Raw genomic sequence first — 15,356 nt, 5'->3', positions numbered from 1 at the left:
GTATGATTTTATGTGAGGATGGGTGTATTATGAACGATGAGAGTGATGATAAGTAAAGATGATGAAGATTATAATTTTATGATGGTCATGATAATGAAATTGTGATATTAGATGATTATGTTTATGTAGTATGATGATGATGTAGAAGAACGATGATGATGGGGAAGAAGCAGATGAAAACAGGAAAAGGGTTAAATAGATTTAAGTAACTATTTAAGTAAGAAAATCGAGATAGAACCGTTGGTTTGTAGTGTTGTGGGTTAGGCGAGAGGTCTCGGGTTCGAGTCCGGGCAGTGGCGTTTTATTTTTAGAAGCTTGTTTCTTCAAAGGTTGTATTCTAAATTTTTTGTTATTATTATTATTATTGTTATTATTATTATTATTATTATTATTATTATTATTATTATTATTATTATTATTATTATTATCATTATTAATATTTTTATTATTATCATTATTGTTATTAATAATATAAGTATTAACATATAACATTTTTTAGTATTATCATTATTATTAGTATTATAAGTATTTTTAGTTTTATTAACAATATTATTATTTAACATTATTATTATTATTATCATTATCTTTATTAAAAGTATAAATTTTTATTTTTATTAGTATTATTAATAGAATTATTATCATCATTAGTAAAAATTATTAATCACCAATGCTAATGTTATTATGATCATTAATATTATTATTATTATTATGATTAGTATTATTATGAATTATTAACATCTACATTAATATAATAAAATATTATTATCATTACTTTCATATTAAAAATATTATTATAACAAATAAATATTTTCTAAATAAGAATACATTTATTACAAATTAAATATACAAGACATATAAACTAAGAATAAATTATTCGATTACAATTATATGTTTTAATATAAATATAAATGATATAGGTTCGTGAATCCGAGGCCAACCCTGCATTGTTCAATGTCATCATATGCATTTTTTACTACAAAATACATTAGGTGAGTTTCATTTGCTCCCTTTTACTCTTTACATTTTTGGGACTGAGAATACATGCGCTGTTTTTATAACTGCTTTATTAAATGCTTTTGAAATATATTTTTAACTGCGAATACATGAAATGCTTTTATAAATGTTTGACGAGATAGACACAAGCAAAACATTCCTCGAATGAATTATTATGCAGACAGAAGTTCTGCGGATTATTATTGAATTATGTGGACATGATAATTGCCACGATTGAATTATGTGGACATGATAATGCCACGATTGAATTATGTGGACATGATAATTGCCACCATTGAATTATGTGGACATGATAATTGCCACCAATTGATATGAATGCTATGTATCGAGAGAATAATTTTTTATACACAGGTTATGTGTATGTTATATTTTGTACACGAGATATGTGTACGGTTACTAAGATTTATGAAAAAGGATTTCGTACACGAGAAAGGTGTACTGTATTTAAAAGATATCGCATGTACATTACAGGTGGGTATAGGATTCGGGCCCATTTGTACCATGCAGGATTTAAATCTTGTGGTCTATCAAAATGATGAATTTTATTATTTTACGATAAACTTATGAACTCACCAACCTTTTGGTTGACACTTTAAAGCATGTTAATTCTCAGGTATGAAAGAAATCTTCCGCTGTGCATTTGCTCATATTACATGGAGTCGTTCATGGCATATAGAGGTCAGAACCTCGCAATGGGACCAAATGTTGAAGACTTCGTCCAGATGGATTAGGACGGGTCACTACACTGTGTTCGACCACCAAACCGTCCCCAACATCTTCCATTCTTCTGCAGCTTTCCTGCTATTTCTGCACGTCCAAAAATAGCCCAAACCCACCTGATTTGCACCCTGCTGCTGCTGCATTTTTTTCCTGTTGGTTATGCGTGTTCAAACAGTCCAAAACCCATCTGTTTTGGGTCATCCCTGCTGCTGTGAATCTGTTTCTTTTCGGTTCATATTAGTCACCACCTTTTTCTTGATCTAAACCCTTAAGGTATCCCTAAACTCTAAACTAATGTTACTTATTAATTTATTATGTTTTAGTAGTATGTTGTTAATTAGGATTTGATCTTAAAGATAGTTATGAATGATGTATAAATAACTCTAATGAATATGAACTAAATAATTAAATTGATCATGATTAGTTAGTGTTATGATAAAGTAATATATTGAATATGATACTTGAGAATTATTATAATAAAGGGATAATTGTAAAAGTTCAAAAGATAATAACAACTTAAAAAGTTAAAAATAAATATAAAGTGATAATGATAAAAATACATGAGATAAGATAAAATTTTGACTTTATCTAGGTTACATAAACTTAATGATATAAAATTTTATTGATAAGATTAGGGTTAAGTTGTGATCATGATTTGGATATGAAGTTAGTTAATATAGATAATGATTGTAATTAAAAGAATTATGATTATGAACTAGTAATAAAATTAAGTATGAATATAAGTTGATCATGATTGTTGTTATAAAAGTTAATTAAAATAGATAAAAGTTTATGATAAAAGATTATGATTTTATGTTAATGATAAACTAGTTTAATAAGTTAAAGAGTATAAATAGGTTATGATTATGATTAAAGGGTTGATTAGTAATATATGAAAGAAGGTTAGTAAGTAATAATAATAATGATACACATGCATGCATGCATGCATGCATACGTACGTATGTACATGTATACATTGTAGATATATGTGTGTGTGTATATGTGAATATATACATAGGTGTATATGTATATGTATATGTACGTGTGTATGTATGTATGAGTGTGTATATGTATTAGGTAAATATTATAAGAAATTACAAAGATGATAAGTAGTTATATGTATATATATGTATCACCTTTACACTAATATATATGTAACACATACATAAAAGATATACATACATAGTATGGCTTATATGTATAGGTAACATGTAGGTAAGGATGTATATAACACTTGTATTAATGAGACTACTTAATACTTGATTAATTAAAGAATAATACTACTATTATTATTATAACTCATACACTTATCTATATAGTAACACTTAAGTACACCAAGTATATTATCACTTATATAAATATAACTTTTCTCGAGAATGGTCACTGTTAATATAGTTTGCTATATTAATAAATAAACTTTATGTCTATTAGACATTAATTAATTTAACATTATATCTCTAGGTTGAGATCTCTGTATTCAACACTCCGATCATTTAACTTGCGTGGATTATCTATCTGCTATTAAGGTGAACTTCATAGCCCCGCTTTTTAACTATCTTTATATACTTGTTTTATAACTTTGGGGTGAGACCTATGCTGTTCACTCAACCATTGTTGGTTGACACTTTTAAGCATGTTTTGTCTCAGGTACTTAGATATATTGCTTCCATTGTAGAACTCTGCTGTTACTTAGAAGTCAAGCCGAGCACTGGGACCAGAGTTAACATCCGCGTCAATGGCGATTTTGGCGGGGTGTTACAAGAATCACTGTTAATGTCACACAACCAACATTTCAAAACCGGGTTAGACCGAAGATCCCACAGTTTCAACTTATCTTGAGTTTTCAAACGTTCACCCATTAATAAGCACATAATAAAGGCATGCTTTGGAATATAATGCGAGAACCAAACCACACTAAACCATGGAACACATGTAGCCCGAGGCCTGATTGAGTCCCAAACACGAGACACGGCCCAATGTTGTTACTTACCATCGATGTCCTTCCATAACAGTTTATCATCACTAGAATTAAATGAAGGAAACATCACATATTGTAAGGCAGGGTATCTTTGTTTCCAATCTTGAAACCACCTAGATGCACTCGAAATACAAATTTCATTAACAGTAGCCTTCATGGAAAAACCAGCTTGCACTATATCATGAGTAGAGATGATATTAATGAGAGGCCCATAAGGACCCCATGAATCGAACCAAGCAGAAGCATCACGACCATTACCTATCTGATATACGAAAAAGGGACGCACCAGAGGTCTAATTTAAAACATTTTACGCCAGATCCAAGACGCGTTTGCAGAGATCAGAACCCACAAATTGTGATTCACAAGCTTATAAGAATGAGTCCACTGCACCCACAATGATTGTTTACACGTCATAAGCCTCCATAGACGACATTAGGGCCGGGTTCCATAGCTTTAAACTTTTAATACCTAGCCCTCCCTCATCTTTTGGAAGGCAAACATCATTCCATCGAACTTTCGCTTTGCATCTCTTCAACTCGCCTTGGCACCATAAGAAACCTTGTAACAACCCAACCCGTTTCCATACGATAAAATTTTTTTTATGCAACACAATTACACGCCGAATAAATATGTAACCCATTTCACGAGTTCCATTTAAAGCGCACAACAATTAATCGTTTACAAAAGGCACGAGGGCCACAAATAAAGTTTAGTACAAGTTTGACCCATTACAGATGATAGTTTACAATCCAAACGACACTTCGAGCATGGTTTGGGACTAAACTACCCATAACGTTAGACCAACATCAAAACTCCAACAAAGCATCATCACGGGACACCTAATGCCCGATAACCCCCTTGCCCTTAACTGCGCCTGCATCTAAAAAGATAAACAACGAGAGGGTAAGCTAACGCTTAGTGAATGCAATAATTATACACATACATATATAACCTACTTACATGCAATCACATACACAATTACCTCATACACGCTAGCAATTTAAAAGACATACCAACGCAAGGCATAATGCTAAATCTCCAAGACCACAAGCTAGCACAACGATAACATATATAACTCGAATAATGTGAAAACACCACACAACAAACACATAGCCATGGTTAACCAATAGTACAAGGAATGGTACTTCGAATTACCCATTGGTGTTCCCAACAACCGTTAGTGCACAACAAATTATGACACTAACCCCGGAGTGGTATCGATCGCCCGAACTTTAAACCCACCCGTCACATGTAATGTGGTATCGAACGCCCGAACTTTAATCCCACACTACATGCCCACACACATATATGACATGGCATCGAACGCCCGAACTTAAACCCATATCATATATTGACCCGATGTGGTATCGACCGCCTGAACTTAAACCCACATAGAATCTCGTACAAGTAAATACATTATATACACATATGCATAATCATTCCACTCACCTCAAGTCTCTTGTGAAAGCTAACCGAGCTTGCAACCCTTCAATGTAACGTATCTATTACATTATGCATTTATTAACATACAATCTAGGTGAATTAAATGCCAACCACTAACCCTTGAGCATTTAATGACCCGTTTGCATTAAATGACTCAAGTACACCAAAACCGCCCGTTAATGGCCATGCCTCGTCATAAATCACTAAAAGCTAGTGATTAGGGTTTAATAACATCAACTAACATAAACTTGGTGTACTTCATAACCATTTCACCCGATTAGGTCAACTAGTGCTCTTTTGACTATTTGACTCATAAATCAAGTCAAACTTACACAATAACAACTCTTTCATCCTTTTAAAAGTTCATTAATGACTAACAACATCATTTAGCACTTACAACCTCAAATCACAAGACCAAACCCTAGATAATAGCTATTTAGGGCTTCCTTTCAACAATCTAACCAAAAACCCACCCATTTAACCCTCAAATGGGTCACACTAGTTCCATATGAACCAAACCCTAGCTTAAACTAATTAAAACTCAAGACTTAGAGTTAGAACTTACCAAGACTATGAATGTGTAGCTAAAGATACAATGAACAACTTTAATTCTTGCTCCTAGGTTTGATTCACAACTCTTCACCTTCAAATCTCAAGATTAAACTTAGTGGGTTTTATGTTTTAGGAGGAAAATGTGAAAGAAAATGGAAAAGAAATGAGAAATGGAGGATAAGTGGCTGAGATTAAAGGCTCCAATCTGATCTATACGCAAAAGACCAAATTACCCCTAAAGTCCTATTTAAATTGGGCTGAAATTGGAGTCAGAACTGCAGAGGTGCCGCGGCGCGGCTCCTTTGTGGCGGCGCGACATAAAGAAGGAAAAATGACCCTTCTTAACTCAAGTTCTGATCTGGATTTGCTTTACATGTCGCGTCGCGGCATTGGCCTGTTCCTGGTAACTTTCACAGCAAATCATAAAACGAAGGTTCATACAACTAGCACACCTCGTTCACTATTCCTATGCATGTCTAAGCTTCGCCCTTAAGTCTCACACGACTCAACACCATCGCGACACATACATAAACACGTACACGCACGCATTCGCATATATATATATATATATATATATATATATATATATATATATATATATATATATACATATACATACATGTACTTACACAAAAACTAACACTTGGCTCACTTAATCACACAAACGAACAAGTTATAAGCGTGCTAATAATTAAGGTTGTACCTTTAAACGTGCACGGGAAAACGGGGTGTTACGACTCTCCCCCACTTAAATCGGAGCGCGTCCTCGCGATCCAAGCCGCATGATACGAGGGAAGGTAAATCAACACGAATTCTTCGGGCTCCCAAGTAAACTCGGAACCTTTACTACGACGCCATTGGACCTTAAAGGTCCTCACCTCTTTGTTACGCAACATTTTTACCTTCTCGTCGAGTATAGCAATCGGCTCTTCAACGTATTCTAACTTGTTGTTTAGCTCAATTTCGTCTAAAGGCATCTATGAAGAATCATCCGCAAGACACTTACGGAGGTGGGAAACATGAAATGTGTTATGGATCCCCGCAAGTTCTTCGGGTAATTCCGAACGATACGCGACTTCACCAACACGAGCTAAAACCTTAAACGGCCCAATAAACCGAGGAGCTAACTTTCCCCATTTTCGAAACCGAATGATACCCTTCCATGGCAAAACCTTAAGCATCACCATATCGCCTTCTTCAAATTCGATCGGTCGCCTACGTTTATCAACGTAAGACTTCTGTCTATCTTGCACCGCCTTTAAACGAGCCCGAATCATATCGATTTTGCTATTTGTCTCCAATACCAAGTCGGTGCTCCCAACTTCCCTTTGACCCACATCACCCCAACAAATCGGGGTTCGACACCTCCTACCGTATAACATCTCATATGGTGGCATTCCAATGCTAGAGTGAAAACTATTATTGTACGAGAATTCCACCAATGGCAAATGTTCGTCCCAACTACCGCCAAAATCGATAATACACGCACGTAACATATCCTCCAATGTTTGATTCGTACATTCAGTTTGCCCATCCGTTTGAGGATGATATGCCGTACTCATATTCACCCTCGTACCCATGTCTTCATGAAACTTCTTCCAAAATCGAGAAGTAAAACGCGTGTCCCGATCCAAAACAATAGACGCGGGAACGCCATGTCTCGATATCACCTCTTTAATGAACATCTTCGCGAGTGCCTCTGACGAAATTGCTTCTTTAATAGGAAGAAACAAAGCACTCTTCGTTAATCTATCGACAATCACCCAAATAGTGTCAAATTGGGTTCTTGCCGTTTTTGGCAACTTGGTAATAAAATCCATGGTAATATGCTCCCACTTCCACATCGGAATTTCTAGCGGTTGCAACTTACCCTACGGCTTTTGGTGTTCGGCTTTAACTTGCAAATACGTGACGCATTGTGACAACCCGGAAATTTTTGACCAAATTTAAACTTTATCTTTAAATAATTTAACGTTTCCGACACGATAAGCAAAGTCTATGAAGTTGAATCTCAAAATTTTAGAACTGTTTCATTACATTTAACTGCTTTCGACGATTCATGAACAATTATATGTATGTATATATATATATATGTACAAGTAAAATGACTTTGCTACAGTAAAACACTATTTGCTACAGTAAAACACTATTTGCTACAGTGAAACCGTATTTTGCTACAGTGAAAACACTATTTACTACAGTGAAACACTATTTGCTACAGTAAAACACTATTTGCTACAGTAAAATACTATTTGCTACAGTAAACACTATTTGATGTCGACGAACTAGCAAACAAAAACGGATAAGGCGGCCATGCGATCGCATGGAAAAAACACTGAAAACTCATGCGATCGCATGAGGTACTGTAGCAGGCCACATACTATAAAAGCTCGGTTCATTCCTCGGAATTATTATTTTTTATATTATTATTATTATTATTATTATTATTATTATTATTAAGATTAATATTATTATTATTAATCTTATTATAATATTATTATTAGTAGTATATATACCTAAAATACTACGACGAGGTTATGAGCGTGTCACCTTCAAAATGGGTTTTTGAGCGGGATAGAGCTAAGGAAATTATGGGTTATTGCCAAGGAGGTTAAGGGTAATGTTCGGGGGTATATTTGTGAATCAAATCTAGTGTTTATCATCTCCGTTACGTCTACGTACTTTCCTACAATATTGAATCTCAATATTTATACGTAAGCACTCATATTTTATCTTTTATATATTAATTGTGTATCCATGTCTAGTGCTCGAGTATATATATATTTATATATGCTTGTATACTAAATTTCGTCGTTAAACAGTTATAATGAATCACGAATTAAATACATATATTACTGGTAAAAAGTATATGATATACATGTTTTTGGAAGGCTGGCAAAAAATCAATAACTTTTCATTTAGATATCGAATAATTTCGATGAACGGATTAAAAGATATGATCAACTGAATTATGATTGACGTTAATTGAAATTGCTTTTGAATCTACAATTAAGATTTAAACAACTCGTTTACGAGATTGATAATTTGGATTTTTGAATATTACCAACCGAGTTAATGAATCCTTATATAAGGTACGTCTCGTTTTGTTAAACAACTGTCAAAATTGACTTTTTGAAACGACATTGGATAACTTTTGTATGTCAATCTCGAGCATTAGGATTGTGATACACTATGACCTGACCTAGCTTGATAGACGTTTATTGACCAACATATGTTCTCTAGGTTGAGATCTACGATTATTTGGTAATCCGAGTTTCGATCACATTTTGGTGAACGACTTTATATGCTGCTAAGGTGAGTTTCATTGATCCCTTTTTAATTGCTTTTGCAATATATATTTTTGGGCTGAGAATACATGCACTTTATTTTAAACGCATTGGATACAAGTACATACTAAATTCTACACTGAGTTTGAACCGAAAATCCCTTAGCTTTGGTAACTAGTAACTGCCAGTTATAAGAACTGGTGGGCGCGAGTAGTAGTATATGGATCCATAGGGCTTGATATCCCCGTCCGAGCTAGAGAACTAGCCTTTTAACGGATGTATGCTATTTGAGAAGCGTACACGTTGGTTTGCGTGTATTATTAAGATGATTATACAAAGGGTACAAATTATATATACGTTAAAGTTTAGTTACCAGGGTGCTCAATTTCGTAGAATATTTTGATAAACGTTTCTGGATGAAACAACTGAAATCTTGTGATCCACCTTTATATACAGATTATACGAAACATTAAAACTATGAACTCACCAACCTTTGTGTTGACACTTGTTAGCATGTTTATTCTCAGGTTCCCTAGAAGTCTTCCGCTGTTTGATTATATGTTACACAAGCTATGTGCATGGAGTCTTACATGGCATATTTTTTCAAGGAAACGTTGCATTCACCAAATCATCACCATGTATCTTATTTTGACTGCATTGTCAACTGAAGTACTATTGTAAACTATTATTTATGGTGATTTTATATATGTAGAAATCATCAGATGTCGAAAACCTTTGATTTAAATATTCATTTATGGTGTGCCTTTTCAAAAGAATGCAATGTTTACAAAACGTATCATATAGAGGTCAAATACCTCGCTATGAAATCAATGAATGATGTGTTCGTCCATATGGATTTGGAGCGATCGTCACAGTTGGTATCAGAGCGTTGGTCCTAGCGAACCAGGTCTTGCATGAGTGTGTCTAACTGATAGTTGTTAGGATGCATTAGTAAGTCTGGACTTCGACCGTGTCTGCATGTCAAAAGTTTTGCTTATCATTTTTTGTCGGAAATTACCTGCTTATCATTCCTAGTCTAGACACGTTTTACTGCATTGATTGCATGAATAGTGTATAGACAAAATTTATATCTTAGCGTATCTGTTACTGTAAACTTTTCCTGACATCTTCCGAAAATTTCTCCGTGATTTATGGAATTTGGTATTATATATACATATGTAAATTATGTATTGAAGAATACCAAACTAAATTCTATAATCTAATTCATATCAAAAATCATCTCCCTAATTATACAAGATGGATCCTGTATCCAGTTCAAATTCCTTAAACTCCGACAGCTATTCCGATATGGATATTCACCTGAATTCCGAAGACAGTGTAACCGGAATGGATCAAATAATCAGCCATTACCCATTCTGGATGAATTGGGGATGGGTTCGTAGCCTGCTTAATTATTGGAGACAAGAAGAAGGCGATCCCTTCCATCCATCACATTGCCCTCTTGGCGAAGAACCTGAAGCACTTACCGGCGAACCTGTTCGTAATACCATTTTCTCTCTCATCTCCAGAACATCTCGTCATGATCATATACTCTCTCAAATTCTGGATCTTATTCATCCGCTAGTCCGAACCACCAATCATCCCGGTGTAACTGTAACGACCCGGAAATTTCCGACCAAATTTAAACCTTAATCTTTATATGTTTCCGACACGATAAGCAAAATATGTAATGTTGAGTCTAGAAAGTTTGAAATCTATATTTAGGTAATCAATTACCATATGACCATGCCTGACGATTCACGAATCATTGTTTGTAAATATGTGTACATAAATAAAAATATATGTGTATATAACTGAATTACAAATATTGTTATAAATATGTAAAATAATAATGTGCATTGTAATGAAAACTATTATCTTATATATATATATATATATATATATATATATATATATATATATATATATATATATATATATATATATATATTGTTACAATTCAAATTATTCTGTACAAATTATATATTAAATATATTCATTTATGTAATAAAAACTATTATTTAATATGTATAATTCTTGTTTATATATTGTTATATTTAATTTAATTATTTAATATATATTTATTTGCGTAGCAAATTTTGTTATTTAAAACTGTTTATATATATACATAGTATATATTGAATATAATTAATTTTGAGTTTAAATGATCAATGTCTGTAACTTTCGGTTGACGTTTAGCTATTTCTAAAATAGGTCTAATATATATATATATATATATATATATATATATATATATATATATATATATATGAAGTTTTAAAATAAAAGTTGTTCCAAAAATTTAATAAAAAGATAATAGTTTTGATAAATATTTTTTTTTACCTTTTCGAACTAAGTTTTTGTACTCCGTATATATAAATTGGAACATAAAATAAACAATTATTTAACGTTTTTGATCAGGTTTCAAACAATTAATGAGTGGAATAATTAATTTTATTTAACCTAAAAGTTTGAGATTTTTAGGAACACTTTCATACGTCAATTGTTTAGCAATAGACACGATATAGCACTCCGCGAAGTGAAAATATCCAAACGTCGGCAGAGTAATTACAAACATCCTGCCAACTGTTTTCAATTATTCTTTGATCTCCTTACTGTGTTATATTTTATTATATATAAATTATTACATGTGCTATATACTTATATTTTATATATACATATACTTGCATTATGGAGTTATCATCACATTATCCATCACCCTTCTCTTCTTCTACTTTCACCTTCACCCACCACCTTCAACTCAACTTGAGACCCATTTTAATCAACTCATCAACACCTTCATGTGTCATTCGAACCATCAACCACCATAACCATAGCCATCAAGCTTTTTGATCTTTTCGTGTTCGGTTTTCCATCAAACACTAAGACCCATTTTACACGCCATTTGATCTCCTCCACCATTTCAAGAATCACCACCACTAACACCGGTCAACACACCCACCGCCCAATCCCTACACCGTCGCCATACTATCTATCTCTCCTCCCTCTCTCTCCTGTTTTTCTGTCCCAAAGCATCGTGAAACCAACACCTTCGAACACCCTTTTAACCGTTTCATATTTCTGTTTCTTTATCTCATCAAAGACAGCCACGAGATCATTCTTTTCTCTCCCTATTCTTTTTCTAATTAATTCCGAAATACCCTAAACCGCCACCCTTATTCCTTATCTCTTTTACTCTCTCTTTTCTTGAACCATAAACATGAGCCACCATATAAACACACTTTCGTTCTTTCCTGTTTGTGCAACAATCAACGAACAAACCATCACCATAAATCGAGTCACCTAAACCCAACGTAAATTGCATACACCTTCTGCTGTCCACGCGTTTCTGTTGCACAATTAACAACCACCAAAACAGCCGATACCATCCTCCTGCTATGTTACCACGCTATTTCTCCTTCTATTCTTTTTCTGTTTAATAGCCAACAAGAACCCACCAATACCAAACATATTTGTTGCTCATATAGTTACGGTTTTTCTTTTATAAAGATTAGGAATTAGGAATACGTTATTCTTTTTGGAAGTGGCCAACAACCATTAAAGGTGATAAATCCTTTTGACTATTAAAAGATAAAGGATGGAATTGTTGATTGGTGACTTGGTATGAAAACGATATACATATGCTTTTGACCGATTATAATTTAAATAAATTTACAATATAACGATGGGCCACTACTTGTGAGTCCTTGTTTCCATTTTTTTATTTGAGTTAAAAACACGAGAGATAGTGATACACGATGATGAGATGATTTGATTATCCTGGTTTAACGGGTCCCGTATTCCCTTGTGATAAAGTGTACATAATCGGGTTAATCAAGAACAGAAGGAGGCCGTGAATTTAGTTAATGATGTTGGACCGAAAGATTGGATATAGAGATTTTCTTAACGGACTATTATATGGACCACAATGGTTTCAGTTTTGTATTGGGCCAAATCAAATGGTTGCTGAGGTTGCAATCGATTAGTGTTAATGAGAAACCCAGACGTTTAACTAGATATAAAGGTTTAATCTGGGAAATAAAACAGAAAGTTATGGGTAGTGAAGTGGTTGAGGGGTGTTGAGTTTAAGCGAGAGGTCTTGGGTTCGAGTCCCGTTTGGAGCTTTTCTTTTTAGGAGGGTATACATTCTTTTTCCATTTCCACTATGATTATAGTTACTATTATTATTATTATTATCATTATTATCATTATTATTATTACTAAAAGTATTATTTTTACTAAAACTATCAATTTTATCATTTTTATTATTACTAGAATCATTATTATTAATATTATTAGTATTTTTTTTATATAACAAATAGATACTATATACTTATATTAATATTACATAAAATCCTATTAAACATATTAACATCAATTATATAAAAATTACATATAATAAATTATTGATTTTTTTAGTACATATATTTATTTCACTACAACACTTAATATATATATAAATATTATATGGAAGGAATTATGTGATTATATGTGTTAATATAAATATAAATGTTATAGGTTCGTGAATCCGAGGTCAACCTTGCACATGTTAAATGATGTTATATGTATTTTTACTACAAAATACAGTATGGTGAGTATATAGCCCCTTTTAAACTTTAAATATTTTGGGCTGAGAATACATGCGCTATTTTTTTATAAATGATTTATGTTATGGACACAAGTGATTAAAAATGATATTCTGCGGATTGATGTGCTAGGTAATTTAGTTATATGTTATAATAGCATGTAAGCGCGAATCCTAAAGATAGATCTATCGGGTTTAACACCCCCATCCAGTAGGCTGCACTAGACATAAGAACCAGTGGGCGTATGTTTAGTACTTCGAGGTTTATTTATACACTTGCGAGTGTACACATCTATCTTTGCGAAGATGACTTATTATATTATTGTTAAGGTTGGTTACTGAGGCCTCAACATAAGCAGAATGATTTTATACACTTACGAGTGTATTATATTTTTTTTTATATATGAAATCTTGTGGTCCATAGTTATAACGCTGCTAGCATCAAACCTATATATCTCACCAACTTTACGTTGACATTTTAAAGCATGTTATTCTCAGGTACGAATTAAGTCTTCCGCTGTGCATTTGCTCATTTTAAGGACATTACTTGGAGTCGATCATCGCAATGGAACCAGATGTTGATGATTTCGTCCAGGGGGATAAGGACGGGTTGTTACATGTGGTATCAGAGCGGTGGTCTTAGCGAACCAGGCCTTGCATTAGTGTGTCTGACTAGTAGTTGTTAGGATACATTAGTGAGTCTGGACTTTAACCGTGTCTACATGTCAAAAAGTTTTGCTTATCATTTCTAGTCGGAAGCCATCTGCTTATCATCCTTAAGGAATTGCCTGCTTATCATTCATAAGTCTAGACACGTCTTACTGCATTTACTGCATTGATAGTGTATAGACAAAATTCATATCTTAGCGTATCTGTTACTATAGAATTGCCTGACTCATGCCGTAAATTCCTCTGTAGTCAACGAAATCTTTAGGATTACATGTATAGATATTCTATATAGTCAGAATATCATCCGATACCTGAAAATCATATCACATCGACGATCCCCTCCATCCACCAAATTGCTCGTTTGGCGATGAACCTGAAGCACTTACCGGCGAACCTGTTCGAGAAACCATTTTCTCACTCATTTCTAGAGTATCTCGTCATGACTATATACTATCCCATATTTCGAATCTTGTTCATTCGCTCGTTCCAACCACCAATCATTCCGGTGTACTAGCAGAAGTTAACAAACTTCGCGCTCGTGTGACGGCTTTGGAGAATATGGTGCGAAGGTTACAAACCTCAGCAGCAGCACCAGCAGCATAATCAGCATCACCATCATCAACGCCGACAATACCCTTATCACCCCCAAACCACAACCGCGCCGTAACTCTCAACACCACAATCTGTACCTCGAATATCAACATTACACGCCTCAATATCACCATCTGTACTTCGAGTATGAACTTCGTTCTACACATCGATCTACATCAATTATCTTCGCTTTACGTATCATTCCACCTCATTTTACCTTCGTCCGACATGGCAATTATGTAATCTCTAAAGTTTTAGAGATCATGTAATCAAGTGCTAGCAATAAATCAAATGAGTATAAAATCTTATTGACTCATTAAATCCATAATTACATCTGAAGAAAATATATATGCAAGTATATTTTCATAAAGATCGTAATTAAAAATTCTTTCGTACGAACTGTTAATGATGAAAATATTTTAACGGGTGGGTAGTACCCAAGGAATATTTAAAATTCACATTAACAAGTTACACTGTACATTCTTCGAATCTGGTTCAACGGTCATTTATTATCCT

General features: G+C 33.6%; 1 protein-coding gene across 1 annotated transcript in view; it reads right to left on the bottom strand.

Moving 5' to 3' along the window:
* Positions 1 to 3,716: 3,716 nt before the first annotated feature.
* Positions 3,717 to 15,356, bottom strand: part of LOC139888351 (uncharacterized) — a 34,780-nt gene continuing 23,140 nt past the window's right edge. Inside the window, exon 7 of the mRNA XM_071871361.1 lies at positions 3,717 to 3,974. Coding sequence (XP_071727462.1) covers positions 3,717 to 3,974 — 258 coding nt within the window. The remainder of the gene's footprint in view (positions 3,975 to 15,356) is intronic.

The sequence above is a fragment of the Rutidosis leptorrhynchoides genome, chromosome 2 (genome assembly GCF_046630445.1).
Source record: "Rutidosis leptorrhynchoides isolate AG116_Rl617_1_P2 chromosome 2, CSIRO_AGI_Rlap_v1, whole genome shotgun sequence".
In the NCBI taxonomy this organism is placed as follows: Eukaryota; Viridiplantae; Streptophyta; class Magnoliopsida; order Asterales; family Asteraceae; genus Rutidosis; species Rutidosis leptorrhynchoides.
The sequence above is the reverse complement of the archived record's forward strand: the minus strand, read 5'-3'. Positions and strand labels throughout refer to the sequence as shown.